Source organism: Vigna angularis, chromosome 7 (assembly GCF_016808095.1).
Source record: "Vigna angularis cultivar LongXiaoDou No.4 chromosome 7, ASM1680809v1, whole genome shotgun sequence".
NCBI lineage: Eukaryota > Viridiplantae > Streptophyta > Magnoliopsida > Fabales > Fabaceae > Vigna > Vigna angularis.
Window position 1 is genome coordinate 18524409 of NC_068976.1, and position 19325 is coordinate 18543733.

A 19325-nucleotide genomic window follows, 5' to 3' on the forward strand; every position below is an offset into this window, starting at 1 on the left:
TTGAAGAACGATAAAAAGGGTTATTGTGAATCAGTCAATCCATTATCATTTTCAGGAAACATCCCTTTAGGGAATAGAGTCTGAACTTGAGGAATAAACTTTAACTTTAAGTGATGGCATTAAAACTCTCCAAAAAGGGTAGATACAGTCATAAGATAACAACCACATAACATGGCAACCACATGCTATGAGATTTTAAAAAAATAGTATAACAGCAGAAATCACATTCATACAGATATTGAATAACACTTATGTTCAAAAAAAATGGATTCAAATCAAAGCAAGTGCACCAAATGTAGATACATAAACATAATCTAAATTAAATATTGAACAGGAAGAGTCCCATCAGAAGAGCACCAGCACACCAAAAGATGCCAGGACAAGGTTGGCCCAGATTCCAAAGTTGATGATGAGCTTGTGAGAAGAGGAGGCATCAAGAGAAGATGATGGAGAAGATGCTTTGCTGTCTGCACTGTGTTCGGTGGGAGAATCTGCAGCTGGGGCAATATCAGGAGTTGGTGCTGGAGCAGGTGCTGGAGGTATATCAGTGCCAAAAATTGCCTCAGGAAGTAGCACCTTGTCAACTTGGTATATAGCAACAGGATCTGTGGAATGAACAGCACTGCTCACCTTGGTCTTTGACCATCCTGAATTGATGAGCACTGTCCCAGAATTATCAGTGAAATTCAAAGTGTAATCCCCTCCAGCAAATGTGGGAGTGGAGCTGGTTTCGCTGAGTTTTGTGAAGTCAGCCAGAGAATAGAAATGAGGCAAGGCATGGAAGAGGATCACTTGCTTTATCTGGTCAGAGGTGAGATTGGACAGAGCAGATTTCTTCAAAGATGAGAAGGCAGTGTCCTTAGGAACAAAGATGGTAATTCCTTCTTCGGTGTTGTTGGCTTGGTTTTGGAAAGTGTCCATCACTTTGGTGGATTCAAGGTATCCAAGAAACTTGTGAAATGGACCAGCAACACTGAGCAACTCAGTAAGGTTCACAAAGTCTGGTGCTGGGGCTGGTGCTGGAGTTGGGCTCAGAGAGGGAGGACTAGCAGTTTTGGCAAATGCTGAACTGAGAAGCAGCATCATGTTGCTGATAATGAAAAGCGTAGAAAACTCCATAATTTCCTTGGATGCTGATTTATCCTACCCTTGCAATATCAAAAGTCTCTCCAAATTCCTATGAGAAAAAATGCTCCACAGTGGTTAGAACTTAGATCCCATCTCAACAAAACCTACCCCACCTTTTGTAAAAAGCTAAATAATGCAGAATAGAAAATGAACTCCTAGTTCAAACTCAATCTCTAATGAATAAACAACATAAACAATCATAAATCCTTTAATTTTTTCTACCAATCCTTCTCTTCACATCACATCTCACTGAAAAGTTGTCTATAGCTTACTAATAATATCTAGAGACCAACCAACGTAATGGCTGCAACCAGATCTTACAAAAGTTAACATACAAGAACAAAAGACAAAACATTCAACAGAATATGAAACGCACAAAGGAAGATCTAGCAATGCAAATTGAACCACAACGAGCAGAGGGAATTTCAGATCGGAGCATGATATATACACTACAGCAAATCAATAGAACCGAGGAGCACTTCAAATGTGTTAATTTTGCTTCACACCAGCGGAAAAATGTTAAATTCAGAACAGCATGCGAGTCCCGGAACAGTACATTTCCAAATGCTAAATTGAAGATTAAGACACCTAGTGAAACAATAATCGAAAGTTTTTTATATGTTTCTAAAAGAAAACCATGATGGTCCCATGGCAAAGCGAATGAATCCTTTGGAAGCGCAATTCCCCCACAAAGTTCCGAACTTGGTGAATGTAGGTGAGTTAGGGAAGTGAAGTACAGAATGGCAGAGCTGAAATCATTCCCCCCGAACCCCATAACGGAATGAGACAGATCTAGAGTAGCTGATCCAAAATCAGAAGCACCCACAAGACAAAAATGACATTCAGATGTGAAATGCAAGAAAAGCTAAAACTTTTGCACCAAACCATTAATTGAGGGACACCCAGAACAACAAAGTTAAAGCAAAGAACAAAGTTAAAGCAAATACATGCATGAGCATGAGATTGAAGAAGAACACAGACCTGAAAAAAGAGGAATTCAGAGAGAGAAAGAGAGAGAATGTGAAGGACGAAGAATGAGAAATGGAGAAAGGGTATATAAAGATGAAATGGAGGGTACGTACCAGCTGGAAGGGAAGATGGAGAGAGAGATAAGGGTATTGGATACAGCAAATTGGTTATATTCTCTACTTCTACTTCTACTTGAACTTCTACTTGTTGTGTGAAGATATAATATACTTTAATGGAAAATGCATATCTGGAACACACTTTTTTCTAGGCTTGTATGGTGGCCTTTCTATATCTGCTTTAACTAATTACTTCCTTAGCCCATCATAGACCAACCTTGCACTCTACCCCACAATTTTCCATCTCCCATTTTTTCATCTTCCTAACCGACACACATAATGCTTCCTACTTATTTCTTTACATCACCAAAAATGAAGCTGACATTTAGCCATACCATTGCCATACTCAAATCTCACCATGCCACTACAAACCACATTTCCTAGATGCCTACAAAACTACATCCTACTACACAAGAACCAATTCATGGTTAGATGTTCTAACTCTATCAATATCCCTTTTTCCACAAAATCTAATATCAAAACTTTCATGGTGTGATGTAAAAAGTATACATATTTTGAATGTGTGGAAATTTGTTGTTCATATTTCATTAATGGGTAACCGTAGTTTCAAGAGACACATTAAGTCAAGTAAAAAAGTTTGGATCTTTTTGCATAGGAAATCAACATTTCTCTCTTGTTCTTCGCCCCTTTTGACTATTTTAATAAATTAATTATTCGTATGTTGTTGTGCAAAGCAAATGAATTTAAACTCTTTGTAAAGTGATCGTTAATTCTTTTATCACGTTCACAACACAAGAATGATAGCTTTTGGTGAAATTAAACATGGTAACAATTAAAACATACCGACATAAAAAAAATTAATACAATTGCCGAATTGTTTGGATTAAATTACCTAAGATCGCCACAAAATATAGATATGTAAACAATACAAAACGCAAAATTATTATGTTCTTAAATTAAAAAAGATTATACTCACGGTATATTGTCTTGATCTGTAGTGATTTTTTTTATTACATGTTACTTTTGTTTACATAATTAAATTTTTAAATGAGATCTTATTTACCAAATTTAGTAATATTAACGCCATTGTTCTTATTTTGTAATTTATACACGAGTAATTGTAAAATTTACAAGGATTTTGTTATTTGTTGAACTAAATGGATCTCATGATTTGTTACATATCATTTTGTTAAAAAATGATTACATAGAGATTGAATGAATAATATTGCTTTCAAGGGACTCCATCGTATTTTTTTAAAATAAAATAATGTCAAATACAACAATTTAAGCAAATTATATTTCTTGAAATATCATTGTCAATTAAGTTGGCGTAAGAGGCCATCAATTTTAGTATTAATTGTAGCAAGACGAGGTATATAACCTTGGATTAAAAAATTGTTCATACTTCGTGAAGAATATAGACACTCGATTTGTTTTTTTTATGGCATATTTTATGTTCATTTTTTACGTTTGTTGTTACAAAAACAATTTGTTTCTACTGAGTTTTTTACAATGTAAAATAAAAATAAATGAATGTAACAACCTTATGATCTAAATTATACCATAAATGTGTACGAACTAGTATTAATAAACTATGTTATCTTATGTTTTGATTGCAACTTCCAAAAAAAACCACCTCGTATAAGTTTATCTTAGTAAATACGTTACCAATTATAGGATTTATTTAGTACACAAGGCTTAAATAAAATTTTACAGTTTATCTTACGAAATATGAAGGTGAGTTTGATATATATATATATATATTTTAAATAAATACTTTCCGTTAATTATTCTTTCAATTTATTAAGTCTCCAAACTCTTTTGTTTCCAGTGTCCTTTAAATTCTAAAATATAGCATGTTTCCATTTTGTGGCTATAAAGTGCATATATTTTATATGATAAGCTAAAGAAAATAAAATGTCTTCATTGAAATTTTTACTTAAGGTTTATTACTCAAACTTTAGTCAATTATCTTTCTATAATAATTGACATTATTGATGTTGGGAAAAGTCATCTTACAAATTATTTCATAAGCTTATTTTTAACGCAAATAAAATGAAGATATCAATGCAACTTCATTGGATAGAGTATTTATTATTACGTTAAAAGCTATAGTTAATAATTATTTAAGAGTATAATAATTAGAGAGGGAGGTTTTTCCCTACACCTCCAATGGTTTCTCCCTGAACCTTCAATTTTTCCAAATTTTTCATAATTAACCTTAATGAATTTATTTTACTCATCAAGATAATATATATAAAAACAAAAAGAAATGTTCTTAACTAGATAGACTAAAGAAAAAATTTTATAACTAAAGCCATTAATTGAGTAAATAGTTTATAATTTTATATGAAAAATATTTAAAATTCAAATTCAAATATATTTCCCTTTTCTCTTACTACGTGAAAAACAACATATATAATGTTTTAACAATTTTTTTTTCTTATAGTTTCATATACGACAATGTATTCATAATATTAATTGTACCAGGGAGAGCCGGGCGCCGTACGAAGGGCGCCCATGACGTGACGGGCGCCGCCCAAAGGACGCCCATGTCACACCCGCCACAGACAAATGCAAGACCGCCCTAGTCTTGGCCGTCCAAATAGGTACGGATTGAACCTAGACTCCGTATAAACGCTCCTACACCAGCAAATGTCCGGCGTAGCACGTATGGACGCCCACTAATGAGGTCGTCCAACCATCTCGGTGCCTACGCCGACCACCTGGGTAGAACCTCTATCTCTAAGAGAAACTTTGAAGAACTCACAAGGAATTCCATCACCACGAGACAGCGCCGCACTCTCCATGCTCACAGAAAGTGCAAACGTCTGGTATCATGAAGTGCCGGGCGACCGCATAGAGGATCGCCCGCCCAACGAAGTGCCGAGCGACCACATAGAGGATCGTCCGCCCAACGAAGTGTCGGGCGACCGCATAGAGGATCGTCCGCCCAATGTAGTGCCCGAGTCGTCCATAGGAAAGAAGAACGCCCGTATCACTCGGGCGGACGCCCATATCACACTGACCGGCCAAATCACTAATCACTGTGGCTTAGGTAAATCGACCTGGTTTAGAGGTAAGTAGAAATTAGGAGCTATTGGGCTGATTGGGCCGTGATTAACTTTTCACTAATCCCAAGCCCATAGCGAAAACTATAAATACAGGTTCACGGTGAGTGGTAGATAGGTTACATTGAATGCACATTTATTGCTATCCCTTGAGAAAAGCCATTGCTCTGAAACTGACTTTGGCATCGGAGAATCTTTTGTAGGTCTCCACCCCTCCGGATCAAGAGGAAAGTCAAAGCTTGGGAAGAGGATCCGCCGCCGAGACAAGACCGAAGGAGAACAGGAAGGTTTAGAACAGCACAGCCCTACACATCCGAAACATTAATGAAAAAACAAAACCAAAACTTATCCCACAAATTTATCTAAACAACTACATTAAAATATAATTGTAAGGTAAGAAACACACTTATTCGATAAATTTCAAACAAAAATCTAGATTGAGTACTTAAGGAATGGAACCCACTTCACATTTTCACCATCTTTTTTCTTTTAATAATTTCATGTTTAATTACTTTTTTAATCTCTATATTTACACAGACTTCATGTTAATTTTAGTTTTTATCTCTAAAATTTTATCTCTTTTCATCTTTAAAGATACAATTTGAAGTTTATTTTAGATTATATTAGAACTTATCTCTAGAGTTTAAGGAAAATAATGACTTCAAAAAGATTTAAAACCCAGAATAAATCCCCTTTCCCTTAGGGTTTTCGAAAATAGAAGAGAAAAAAACGAGAGAAAGAAAGAAAGGAAGAATGAGCTTATGCATGCAACACTGACCCGATTACCTTTCATAGCCTATGGGCCTCGTAACCAGGCCCAAAACGAACAAAAACTAATCTGATGCAAAAAAAATAAAATAACATATTACACATACCAGTAGGCCAAACTTATTTCATTGATGCGTCAACCACTTAATATATATATATTTATATATATTATCTTGATGAGTAAAATAAATTACAAATGGTATCTTTATAGATTAAAGAATTAGGAACTAATATATTAAGGTGGAATTTTTGTAAATTGAGATTAAAAAATTAGGAATTTATTCAAGCATGGTTTGATACATATTTCCCCCTTATCTTTTATCTATTTGCTTGAAACTAGATACAGTTCAATTCTTTCTTTTAAATTATGAAACATTAAACCAGGTCAATTCTTTAATCAACTTAACTTCGTTCTACCAAAAAAACGTATATTTTGTTAAATTAATTATCATTAAACCAAAATATTTTTCCAGTTTAAGATCATTTTTAAGCCAAATTTCATCTATAGACTCAGTAGACATGACTAAACTGTAAGGCTTGAAGATAGACAACTGCAATGAGTCATCACAAATCACTGAAGATAAGGAACGTGAAAACTGGTTCTAAACTGAGTTTCCTAAAAGATCATAACACGATTGAACAGATGAAATAAAATTAAGGCATGTTTATTGGGAAAGTTACAAAAGAATGCTCTTTGGCTTTGTCTCTTTAGTCAATACAAAACAAATACAACTGAATATTTTAGTACAAACAAGAATTCAGTAAACTACCATTATATAGATATAGATATATGAACTGTTAAGTCAATAGAATAAAAATAAGAATATGTTTGACTAAATGGAGAAGCAGAAGCAAATTTGGCAGATTGGCACCATGTTCAAGCCGCCCATTCCTTCTTAATATCAAAAGTATAGTTGATCTCCAAGTAGCATTTGTTGTCATCATCAAGAAACTGCAAAAGGAAAATATTATAATATTACGTTAAGACGTAGACTTAAACCTATCTCAATTCTACGAAATCAATCGAAACATGATATTTGTAGTCACTTATGTACTTTAAATTGGTTTTATATCTGAGCGTCGTGGAAATTCCAACAAATACAAGTGATGATACGAGGTGGAAAGTTGAATGTATGAGTGATGATATTACCTTTGATCTTGCAGAATATGATCCTCTTGCAAATAGTCCAGAGGGTGTGGTTTCTTCAGGCATCTCATGTGTGTAAGGCTCTTGTTGAGGACTGAAAGTTCCAAGCATCTCTTTTGTGCTATCCACTGAAACCAATATCATTGTCAGCTTTGCATGCCACAAGTTTCAACAGGAATGAAGCAGAAAAGGAATAATCATTACCCTTCACACCAGTCTTCCAAACAGTGTTGGTGTATTTTAAGCCAGACACGATATTATTGTTCACTTGGAAGGTGAATTTCAACCGATATTGACTACCTTCCTTTAGAGTGAACCATAAACCCTTTGGATTCCCATCTTCAGGAATGGGAAGAACAATGTCATCTCTATCAGGAGAGACAATAGACAAGCTACTGATTTTCACTTCAGGGTCCAAAATTTCTGGAAACAAACATCAAGTCATAATCGATTTTAGCACTTCAAAAAACTGATATATATACCTATGTTGCAGACTTTGTAACAGTTATCTCAGATATGCTACTCTGATGTCAATATTCCTTTGGGTGTTATGAATGCATCTGATCTTAAACACGAGAAAAAGGCTATTAAGAGATAAAAAAAACCTGCAACATTGTTCACATCTACACTTCCAAGGAGTTGCTCCTTCCATCTCCTTAAACTTTCATCATCCTATGAAACCAACCAAAGAAAGTGAATTAAATGATACAGAAAACACATAATCGATTAAAAAATAGATTTTAAACCTAACTCGATTTCACAAAACCGGTTTAAAGTAGGCTTTGTACCATTTATATATTATAAATTGATCTCATCTTTAATCGACTAACACACTCACTCGTCAATGTATATATATATATCGGGCATGAGACTAAACATTAACGGATGGTCCCATATTAACTCGACAGTGGATAAAACAATATGTCGAGCCAAATAGACTTCTGATCCCATGTTAAGAATTAGATTTAAACCTAACTTAACCCCACTTAAACGATTGTATTGTTTTGTTGTGTGGGAATGCTAACAAACCTTATCTTTCTCGAGGTGTTCTTTAAGAGTGCATTGAGGACCCAATTGAATTTTGGATCCGGGTTCATCCTCTTCTTCTTCAGTTGCATAGATAGAAGCCTCACTCACTTGCCTGCTCACGGGCTCACCTTCGTTTTTGTGAGTTTCGTTTTCATGATCTGTTGCCTCACTGTTCTCGCCGGTTTCTTTGTTTTCATCGAACCCCATGTTCTTGGAACCCGATACAGCTCCAACAGGGAAGGTGGTTAACTCATCAACCGTCACAAGGGACAAGAATAGTGAATGAAATCCCACCAAAGAAATGGGATAGAGAAAATGAACACTATGCAATTCAAGAATACAAAAGTATTTTGAAGGGATTAGTGGAGCTGAAAAAAACAATTATAGCTTGTGTCTTCCAAAACCCAAAAATGATCATTAACTATAAGCAAAAAAGGAAAGAGACGACAAAGGAAAAATGACATATTTGTCTGGTAGCGTGTTTTTTTGTGGTCAGATGGTCAATATTTGAGGAGGAAAGAGATGTTTATGGGTGATTTTAGGACATGGTCGCGTGGTGATCCGAAATCTTTGCTAACGTTCACTTATTATCGGTTTGACGAGAGGACACGAAATGTTTTCTTCAAAATTAATTTCAATTTTGTATTAGTTTTTTGGATTAAGAAAATTATCTTACTATTTTTTGATAAACAACATCAATTTAAAAATATATTTTTCTTCTAAATAATTTCATTGCTATTTTTCTTGAGAGAGAATAATGGGTTGGTTAGAAACTCCATCCCGCAACAAAGACTGATCTTATGATCTACTTCAAATTATAAAATGTTTATTTTTTCTTTTTTTTTACATATTGTATTCATTGAATGAGTTCCTTCCTTTCTATGATTTTTTTTTCAGTAATAGTGTCTTGAACATGATTGATCAATTAATAATGTAGAAAAATAGTAAGTTTAATATACTTATTCAGGATAATTTTCAAAATTGATTCTATAACACAATGATTTAATAATTTATTAATTTGTACATCTTTTGTAGAGTTAAAATAAAAAGAAATTCAAGTATAGTATTTGCCTAAATTTTCAAAGTGCAAGTATAATTTGTTCCAATTTTCTATCGATACTTCTAATGTTATTCTTAATATGGTGATTTTGTATTGGGATTTTGATAAAGGGATATTGGGGTTATCCAAAAAAATAAGAGTTTTTTTTATTCTATCCACACTTTTGTTTTTACACTGTCCCATTTTTTATACGAAAATATCCTTCATAAAAATTTGTATTGTGAAATATAATGTTCTAATACTTTGGAAACAAGTTTTTATAATGTGATCCTCTTTACACCATGGAAAAAATGTAGTGTAGAGATACATTACATAACTAGTCTTGATAATATATATTAAAATAAAACAACATATAGTTTTTGTAAAATTTGTGCAAAAAAGCAAGGTGAAGCTGGGAGGGAAAGTGAGTGATGTTTGGAGAATATAAAACATAATATAAAATGAGGAGTGTGAAGAGTAAAATTGAAGTGTACAAAGAAACATAAAAATGGAAAAAGAAAAGAGCAAATATGAGGTGTGAATAACACTTCAAGCTTTTACTATTTACACACCCATAGTTATTACCTTCTTCACTTCATTAATCACATATTAAAATATTCTTCTTCTTTACCCTACGTTTCCATTGCAACTAAAACTATTGTTACCACCGTGTCTTCTTTTTTACTGCACTCTTTAGAAGGAGAAAGAGAAAAATAAAAACATTGGATTTTGTGAAAAAAATTGTTCTAAAAAGTATTTAGTATATTTTAAAATGTTTGTTTCGAAAATTTCACGTATTTTTGGAAAATTTACCCGAAAAAAATAAAAAATAAAAAATTAAAAATTAAAAAACAGAGGGTAAAATATTAAATGACACCTAATTTTATTTTTTTGGAGTCACGGATTGTTCGGTAATGTTTGAGGGCATTATTGCAGCTATTCATGCCCTGGACAAACACATTTGGCAATAACTTTTTTCATGTGTCTGTTTCCAGATTTACAGCTATAAGAGTTACTGTTATGTATGTCTTTGTTAGGTAAATAATTCCAATGTGAAAGATGATGTGATACACAAATTTTAATTCCTAGGCCTAATCATTCTATTTTGGAGCCACTAGCATCTACAATTTCATTAACTCTTTATCACTAATTCTTCTCACAATTTCTAAAAATTCCCTCAATACATTTATGGTTGTTTTTCTTACATTTTCACACATTTCTTCTTACATTTTCACATTCCGAAAATAGTTTCGAAATTACGTTTTTTCTCGATAAATTTCGAAATTGATTAAAGATTTAAGAAATCTTTCAATAAATTTTAAAATTAATTTTAAAAAAATATTTTTTAACAGATTTTAAAATATAGGGTCTTTTGAATTATAAAGGACAATTTTAAAATTTTAAAAAATATAGAGATATAAAAAAAAAGTGTGAAAATACAAATAAAAATAGTAAAAAATTTAAACAATACTTAGGAGTTTATTTGACATTTCATACAAATTAACGCACACATTTTTTACAATTGTGCAATACGAAACACAACAGAACATGTCAATGGTGGCATCATTCATGAACTTTGGTTTTACAAATGTAGTCTCATCTCATCACATCAAAATCAAAAGGAGAAGTAGAGGTCGGTGTGTGATTTCCACGTGTCACGTAGCGATTGGGGGAAACTTCGGTACCAGATGTGAATCACCTGGCAGGGCCTACTAAGATGGGCCCACTGAGATGGACCTAATGGCCCACCAGCCGACCAAGGCCCACATTGTTTAGGTGAACGACGGTTTGTTGCTTTACTTACGTCAGGGTCTGATCTGGAGCCATCCTCCATTTATTTATTTGTTTGTTTGGGATCCATCACCGGAACATTTCATTTCACTGCTCCCAAAATTATTTCTAGTATACTCACAAAATTCTATCAATTTTTTTCTGTTATCTATCTTTTTCATTTAATAATGTAATTTTTTTCCTAAATAAAATTAAAGTATGGGCTAAATATATTTGTAGTTTCAATTCAAAATTTTGTTGGCATTATACATTCTGATTTTTAATTTTTAAAAATAAATAACTACATTAAATTTTTATTGGTTATATGTAACTATTGTTTGACACGTTGATGAAATATATTTATTTATTTTGAAAATTTGAAACAAAATATATTGAAGTTTGAAACTTCAGACATGTTTTAGTTATGGGTGGATATTATTTGTTCAATAAATCTTAAATATTCTAATACTCATCTTTAGTATTTTTTCTCATGTTAAAGTCAAAGTCAGTGAAAATTGATTGAGTTTAGTATTTAATGTATAATAAATACAATTATTTATCTCTTTATCTTAAATTTGAGTTTTAAGATGTACTTTGCAGTACTAACTGTCTAATTTTAGTCTAATTAATTTTTATTAAATCTAATTGTTGTTTAAAAGTAAGTGTTAGATTTGTATGATCTTAGTTTATGACTATGTGGACTATCTGGTCTTAGTTTATCCGGACCATACACTACATGACATATTTAACTAAAAAAAGTATTAATTGTGATCAAATTGAAAAATTATGACAGCAAATTTTGAGCAAAGAGATGAAAGTCACACATGTTATTTAAATAACCTATCTTCAAACTAATAATTATAAGAATCAATCTTACACGTTAGAATAGAGTACTGATATATGTGTCATGAAAATTCTGAGAGATGAATTAATGCATAAGAATGAGAAATGTAGTTTACTGCTAAACCAGTTAACAGAACCATTTGCAAGTTACAACTATTTGCCACAAACGATGATTGAATAAGCATGTATGAATTTGATAGTTCCCCCTGTAAATCCGACTGCACAAAGCACAGAAACTTAGAAGCAAAAGAATGATGATCTCAATGAAAATCGTCCTCCATTATTCAAGCTAGTAGCAGAGAGATCCGAAACAAAAAGATTATAAAATAATAATATAACCTCATCTCTAAGCCTTTGTCACCATTATTGCCAAACATGCTTATTAACATTCAGTAATGGAGGGGTCAAATCCCAAGATTCTTCATGTGTCCCCACCTCTCCGTTTCTTTCATCAACAACACCCTTTTAACTCTATATAACCCACTCTCAATGCTCATTTCTTTTCATCAAAACCTTAGCCTTCTATAACTTTCCTCCTTTTCAATCACTTGCATATATTCTTTGCTATTCCAATGGCCACTGTTGAGGTAACTCCATTCAATCCTTCCCTATAGTATATTTTGCAGCAATACATTAACCAACGATTATGAAGTAAAGAAGAGCAAGAAGTGTTGAAACTGCACTCCTACCACCTTATTATGTTGTTGTTGTTGTTTTCTCAGCAGAGTTAAAGTTAGGATTTTGATAAACAAAATATGAATTTTCATCTGAATAAATTGTTTTTGTTAGGTTGTATCAGCAAAGGTTGCCCTTCCAGAGGACAAGATAGAGGCATCATTGAAGGGTGACGAGGCAAAGAAAGAAGAAATTGCTGCAACTCCAACACCAACACAAGCAGCAGAGTCTGTCACTGAGAAAACCAACGAGGCCCCAGAAGCAGCAGCCTCAGAAGACAAGCCCTCGGTCGAAGTTGAGACTAAAGAAGTGGCAGAAGAGGTTACAGAAGAGGTTGCAGAAGAGCCAACAGTTGAGAAGACGGAAGAGGAAACTTCAAAGGAAGAAGCCGAGACAGAAGAAGCAAAAGAAAATGCTGATCCCGATGAGGTGAAAACAGCAGAAGCTGTGACAGTGACAGAGACTGAGAAAGAAGATGATGGTGTAGCGAAGGAAGAGGTAAAGACAGAAAGCCCAGAAGGGAAAAGCGAGGAGGAGAAGGTTGAGACAGAAGGGTCGGATGAAAAGAAAGAGGAGGAAGTGATAGCAGAAGGTGAGAAGAGCGAGGAGGTGGCAGTGACAGAGGCTCCGTCAGAGACGACCGAGTAAAGAAAATATGCAGTTTGCATCATTATGTGTTGTTGTTGTTGCTGCATGTGTTTTGCTTTGTTTGCTTAGTGGTCTAATAAAAGATGTAGCGAAATAGGAAGAATGGAGGGATAGTTGAGTTCAGACATGGCAACAACTCCATCCAAGGTAGTACTAGTATCTATCAATGATGTCTGTCATGTTTCTTGTGTCATTCTGCATGCAGGATAACTTTCTTTCATCAAATAAATACGTAGATTATTGCTATCTTATATTATATGCTGTTTCTTTTTCGAAATCTTTAATTTAGGAATGAGATCAGACTCTAATCTGGTTAAAATCCATTTTTATTCCTACTGAAAAACACAATTAAAGGATGAAAACAAAGAAATTAATTTATAAAATAACAATTCAAACAACATCACAGAGATAATAATGCTACAGTTCCCTACTATGATATATCTATACAAATATTCCTTTATACGAATTTTAGCGTTAAAAAATAATGAAGTGACAAATACTCTTATCATTAAAAATATAAAATAATTTTATTTAGTTAATTTAATAAATAAAAGTGTAGGTTATTTATTTTTAGAAAAAGAATAAATTAAAGGGATATTTGGACATGAAATTTGAGGCAGAGAGGATAGAGTTGAATTGAGCCCTTTAGTTTAGCGGTGTCTGTAATCTATGTAGATTTTGGCTTTGGTAGTTATTGTGGCAGAAAAATGGCGTCGTTGTTTTCGAATTCTCCAATGGTAAGAGGAAGAGATGAAGTGTATGTTGCTGCAATGCCTCTGAGGGCTACAAAGGGACCACCCCAGTTGCTTATGTCTGCTGCTTACTCCCTCAATTTCTGGGATTTGCAGCATTTCATGGTCATCATCAAACCCTATTCACCTTCTCAGGTCAATTTCCCTTCTTTCTCATTCTTATATTTCCTTCCTGGCACCAACTAATTACCCTTCATTTTTTTCTTCAAAATGAAATTAAACCAGTCTTTTGTAATCTGTGTAATTTAATTTAATGCTTATTGGGAATAGAAATGTTGGCTTATTTTTGTTTCAGTAATTTAGTTCTTTTATGATTCATTCAGGCTTGAGTTCTAATCTGATAAAATGGTAATGCCTTTTCAGGTTCTGGTTTTTGATTTTCAGCCCAAAGATCCTGAAGATATATATGTGGCACTGGCAGCTTTGTATGGTACAACAGTGCCAGGTAAGAGAAGAAGATAAGTAGAATAAAATGAAGGAAAATGTTTCATAAATTAAACTTAGCTTGTATATAAACTAATTGGCAGAAATTATCTTGTATTAGTTTATACAGAAATTGATGCTTACATTGATTTTAGTTTATGCAGATTTCTTTTTCCATGAGTACTTCTGGAGAAGTTTAGATGCGTGTCTTGTATTTTTATTCTTACATTGGTCTTTTGTGCTTTTACTGCTGTACTAGAATGTGATTGCAGTTGGACAATCATATAGAAAAAAAACACAATCTGAATATCTTAAAACGATGAAAGATGTCGTTCTCTGTGGATGGTGCATATACTTTGCTTCGGCATATGAACTTTTATGTTATTTATACAGTTTTATTGTAGGCCTCTGTTATCATTAGTGAAAGCATATGATGAAATCTTCTCCCCTAGCATGCCAGAGGAAGATTTTCCCTGTGCTGTTCTTACTGTGGGTGCTTCAGCCAGCATCAAAAAGTTGATTCCTGATCCTTTCAGTTTTTCTAAGATGACATTATGATGTCAACCTTTTGTCATAGAAAACTTGACCATTTTGGATTGATTTATTTGTGACAGCTTTTTGAACTTTCTGATTGGACTTTATCTCCATAAATGTTAGTTATTTTTCCTTAAAATCATGAACTCTGTTCATATTCTTAGGAGCTGTTCTTGTGAGGAAGTTACAAAAGTTACCAAGAAACAAATGCTGGCTTGTTGGATATTCAACTGAGGATGCAATGGAAATAGCAGGAGAATTCAACAAAAAATGGGAAACAAATTTGAGAATTGGCCTACACGATTGTCGCGATTATACCAACAGTAAGAATTTATTCAGTATACCTTATGTTGTATATGCCCTTTTGTGGAAAGAACTTTTAGCTTCCTTGCATGCTTATATATTTACTACTTCAGTTTTATCTATCTAGGAAATCATGAATTATTGATATCTAGCATTGTAATTCAATCTGGTCTAATGTGCCATTGCACTTTGAAATTGTGTCTAAGATGATCGATTTAGAAATTTTTGTTGATAATCCCACGTCGACTAGATATAAGGACAATTTAGAACATATAAGTAGATACAAATATCATTAAAAATCAGTTTTGTAGGATAGAGTTAGACTTAAATTTCTCTTTTTACTTATTCTATCATGCAGTATTTGACTTATATTGGTTTTGTTTAGTTTTACCATGAGGTATTGAATCTTTTTGGTGAATTCAAAGGTTTGGTTAGGCAACTCACTGGCGAAAAAGATGTGCTGGAACGTCTGAGAAACATTGGTGGTTAGAGGGAATTCACTGTCTTGCTAGACAAAGTTAAACATAGTGTTTAACTTTTGTCTTTTCTGATTAATGTAGGACTTTGAGTCAAGTTTGAATTATTTTCAACATAAATGAATTCTAGTTAGTTGTATATTCATCTGTAGATAATTAGAAGTCCCAGCTAAGTAATCCTAACAATGGTGATAGATTATGAAAACTACCACGTTGTGGTTGTTGTATACTTCATTATACTATACCAGTGAATGTCGATGTTTATCTTAAACTTCATTTTGTGAAATGAACTATATCTACACTTAAATTTTAAAATAATATCAGAACTTATGCAAACGATTATTATTAGTATACTTAGTCGAAGATCATAATCAAGTTGCAATCAAATTATCTGCAAATGTCTCTTCAACTTTATGCTTGGTAAATTCAATCTTTCATGGCATATATTAAAATCTCGTATTATTTAAAGCTGTGATGAAGATATAATATATAAGTGAAGAATAAATATCTTTTTAGATAATTTCTAATAGCAATTGTCCACAAAGCATATTATTTTAATGTGGATTTTATAAATATAAATTGTTTAAAATTTTAAAAAAAATTATTGAAATCGAAAAGAATTATTTACACATATTACCTTATACCCTTGACCTCCTTAGGATATTTTAGGTTGTTTAGATTTTGTTAGTTTTTAATGTTATTTTTGGGGTTTATATATCCTTGTATTCAATTTTGTTCTTTTCGGATATCGGGCTTCTATGTTATTTGTGTAGTTTAAACAATGAATATGTATATGTTAGAGACATGTTATTAAAAGATATTTAAATGATATAATAAGATATCAAGATTTTAGTAATGGGTCTTTGTTGGGGCCCACCGTATGATATATTTGGGTTAGGAATGTACACAAGTTTTTCCAATTTTTAAATTTTGATTTAACCTTAGAGATGTTCCTTATCATTCTTGTGGTTGGGTTCTACCGAATTGTAGACTTTTAAGATGAATTTGGTCGTTAGGCCGAACTCTTATATCGTTTGACCATTTGATTGAGGTTGTTTGCTTGTAAGTTAGTCATTCGGTTGGACTTGCTTGTTTGTAAGTTATCATTCGGTTGGACTTGCTTGTTTGTAAGTTGGTCATTCAACCAGACTTGCTTGTAAGTTGATCATTCAACCAGACTTGCTTGTAAGTTGATCATTCAACCATACTTGCTTGTAAGTTGATAACCCAACTAGCTTGTTTGTAAATTGGTTATTGAGACAGGCTTGTTTGGAAGCCATTGTGTAAGAAAGATCATTCCATCTTGTATTGTTACTTTAAGCAACTTTTGTTGGGTGTTGAATGTTCCATTATCGACTCTACAATGAGCACCAAATGTTTTTACTGAATTTTGGAGCGTAGTCTTTTGATAGATAACAACATCTTATTAAATTGGAAAAACTATGAATAATATATATATATATATATATATATATATATATATATAATATATATATATATATATATATATATAAAAGTAAATATGAGTTTCAATATTTAATGACTATTAAAAATTTTAATAAAATTATTGAGATTTTATTAATAAGTCTTGTTGGAGTGCCTTCGGTGACATTTGGATTGGTATATACACATTTCAATGAAAAATTTTCTTTTATTTATTTGGTTTTTTTGCACTTTGTTTCTTTTTCATATAATATTATGTTTTTGGGAGCTTATTAAGTGTAAGTTAAGTTTTATATCGAATAAAATTTAGAAAAATGAAGATAGATTTTTTAAAAGTTTTTAGTTAGAAGTGACGAAGATTTATCTCTCACTTATATATATATATATATATATATATATATATATATATATATATATATATATATATATATTTTTAATGAATATCTTATAATAGTCCAATGTTATTTTCAAAAGTTAAAATAAGGTAAAAATAAAAAAACTTACAATCTTATTATCTTTGAATTGCATATAAAATCATCCCAATCAAAAAATTATCCAATCCTTACGACAACTAATGAATTTTGGATTTCAAAAATATATGTTAGGAAATGGGCCTATGGATCTCCAGTTGAAGTAAACAATTTTTTCTTCTCAACAAAGATGAATATATTGCCTGTCACATTCATCCAAATCTCTTGCTAATGGTTGATATTTAACTTTAAATGGTCAAATCCAGTTCACTAGTACCAACTTCTTGATAACACATAAATGGGTATTTAATTTAACATGTTAAAAAAAACTTTCAAAAGTAATAATTTATATGATAAAAGTACATCTTACATGTATATATAAGTTAATTTTTTCCAACCATTTTCATTCAACTTTGAAAAAAAATTATTTAGTAGTAAATTAAATTCTTTTTTTAAAACTTTGAAAAAATGAAAATTATTCTAAAATATGACTATTATATATATAATATACAATATTATCCAATATTTTCCTGCAAAATTTTGATTTTGAAAAGTGAGAAAGACATAGTGACAGAATTGATTTTTCCATGTGCTGTTTGATAGAGTATAGACTTCCTGAGTTACTTAAAGTCAGTTTAGTAGTCAGAAGCCGCCCATAATATATTATTTAGTCAACATCTCCTTGTTTTGTGTCTTATTAACTTCTTATAACTTTATTAATGTTTATATTAATTACAGAAAAATATTCGATAAAGTGGTTAATTATAATTTAACATGTAATTTTTAATATTCAAATTCCATTTAAAACAATCAATCTCCATATGGAATAAAAAAAATTCCACAACTTGTAAAGAAAATGAAAACTATGAATTTTGAATTCAAGTTTGCCAACTCAGTATCGTTTTCTTGTTGTCACTTTCAGTCTTTAAATGAAATGATTTTCCTTTCAGTTTAATTTTATGGTGAGCTCGAATTGAAAAAATGATAAAATGAGTTAAATACATCTTAATTGATTTTTTTTTATCAGTTTAGTTTTAGGTATTTTTATGTAGTGAAAATACGTGCGTATTTTGTTTTTTGTAGATAATTAATTTAATAATTAAATATAAATATATAGTAATTTAAAAGAATAAATTAATAGAATAATTATTTTAATTAAATGTAACAATACAGCCAATTTTAAAGAAAGCATAGATAGAGGTTGACTCATTCAACATAAAATATCAGTCCCTATATCTTATTATATATATTATTTTCATGCCAAAATTATTAATAAAAAATATTTTATACATGAATTTTTCAACCCTAAATACAGCAACTCTCAGTGTCAAGAATTTTATATCCAATAAGTGTGTAATCATAGTCAACAATAGCAACTGTTGATCGTGCAGAACATTTGGAAAGGGAAACCTAGCTACCCACTATTTCAACACAATGATGATAGAATAAAAACGACGACGTTTTTCAAGTAGGTAACTTAAGTTTTGTATATTTCAAATACGGAATTTTCTTCCTCAATTCTTTTTCTATTGTGGTTTGGTAACTTATTTTATTCCGATAGTTAAGTTAATATAATTTATTTCATTAAACATTTAATAATATATATAGTAATATATTTCTTTCTATTAAATATGTTTGTTCAGAAATTGAAATTTAAAATAATTTAAATATTTTTTTCTATTTTTATTGTGAAACTTTTTTTAAAATAAAATTATGACAAATATATCTTTAAAACAAACCATAAGTTAAATGTATAGTGA

At 31.7% G+C, this 19325-nt stretch overlaps 4 protein-coding genes across 6 annotated transcripts; 2 read left to right on the forward strand and 2 right to left on the reverse strand.

Moving 5' to 3' along the window:
- Positions 1-86: 86 nt before the first annotated feature.
- Positions 87-2359, reverse strand: LOC108338617 (fasciclin-like arabinogalactan protein 7). Of its 2 annotated transcripts, none has more exons than XM_017575607.2 (2): positions 2211-2359; positions 87-1177 (listed from the first exon to the last, which is right to left on the reverse strand). In XM_017575607.2, exon 2 carries the CDS (start codon positions 1117-1119, stop codon positions 346-348), a length of 774 nt encoding a protein of 257 aa, XP_017431096.1. In that variant the 5' UTR covers positions 1120-1177; positions 2211-2359; the 3' UTR covers positions 87-345. The 2 variants fall into 2 exon arrangements, with proteins under 2 accessions (XP_017431096.1, XP_017431095.1); XM_017575606.2 differs by having other exon boundaries at positions 2110-2263.
- A 4298-nt stretch (positions 2360-6657) lies between these two features.
- On the reverse strand, positions 6658-8726 carry LOC108337858 (rho GDP-dissociation inhibitor 1). Its single transcript, XM_017574461.2, has 5 exons — positions 8190-8726; positions 7766-7832; positions 7365-7583; positions 7164-7288; positions 6658-6965 (listed from the first exon to the last, which is right to left on the reverse strand). The coding sequence occupies exons 1-5, from the start codon at positions 8394-8396 to the stop codon at positions 6891-6893; spliced, it is 693 nt and encodes a 230-aa protein (XP_017429950.1). The 5' UTR covers positions 8397-8726; the 3' UTR covers positions 6658-6890.
- A 3569-nt stretch (positions 8727-12295) lies between these two features.
- Positions 12296-13415, forward strand: LOC108337641 (fruit protein pKIWI501). Its single transcript, XM_017574209.2, has 2 exons — positions 12296-12428; positions 12631-13415. Exons 1-2 carry the CDS (start codon positions 12414-12416, stop codon positions 13162-13164), a joined length of 549 nt encoding a protein of 182 aa, XP_017429698.1. The 5' UTR covers positions 12296-12413; the 3' UTR covers positions 13165-13415.
- A 325-nt stretch (positions 13416-13740) lies between these two features.
- LOC108337564 (uncharacterized) lies at positions 13741-15928 on the forward strand. Of its 2 annotated transcripts, XM_017574119.2 has the most exons (4): positions 13748-14051; positions 14280-14361; positions 15038-15196; positions 15602-15928. In XM_017574119.2, the coding sequence occupies exons 1-4, from the start codon at positions 13872-13874 to the stop codon at positions 15664-15666; spliced, it is 486 nt and encodes a 161-aa protein (XP_017429608.1). In that variant the 5' UTR covers positions 13748-13871; the 3' UTR covers positions 15667-15928. The 2 variants fall into 2 exon arrangements, with proteins under 2 accessions (XP_052736187.1, XP_017429608.1); XM_052880227.1 differs by having other exon boundaries at positions 13741-14051; positions 15038-15928.
- The last annotated feature ends 3397 nt before the right edge of the window (positions 15929-19325 follow it).

Bases quoted from the DNA above. Each gene is read 5' to 3' on its own strand.
- LOC108338617 (XM_017575607.2), bottom strand. From the start codon at position 1,119: ATGGAGTTTTCTACGCTTTTCATTATCAGCAACATGATGCTGCTTCTC.
- LOC108337858 (XM_017574461.2), bottom strand. From the start codon at position 8,396: ATGGGGTTCGATGAAAACAAAGAAACCGGCGAGAACAGTGAGGCAACA. The intron at 7,833-8,189 runs GTTTGTTAGCAT...TTGGTTTCATAG, and splicing joins AACACCTCGAGAAAGATAAG to GATGATGAAAGTTTAAGGAG. The intron at 7,584-7,765 runs GTTTTTTTTATC...GTTTGTTTCCAG, and splicing joins AGATGTGAACAATGTTGCAG to AAATTTTGGACCCTGAAGTG.
- LOC108337564 (XM_052880227.1), top strand. From the start codon at position 13,872: ATGGCGTCGTTGTTTTCGAATTCTCCAATGGTAAGAGGAAGAGATGAA. The intron at 14,052-14,279 runs GTCAATTTCCCT...ATGCCTTTTCAG, and splicing joins AACCCTATTCACCTTCTCAG to GTTCTGGTTTTTGATTTTCA. The intron at 14,362-15,037 runs GTAAGAGAAGAA...TCATATTCTTAG, and splicing joins GTATGGTACAACAGTGCCAG to GAGCTGTTCTTGTGAGGAAG.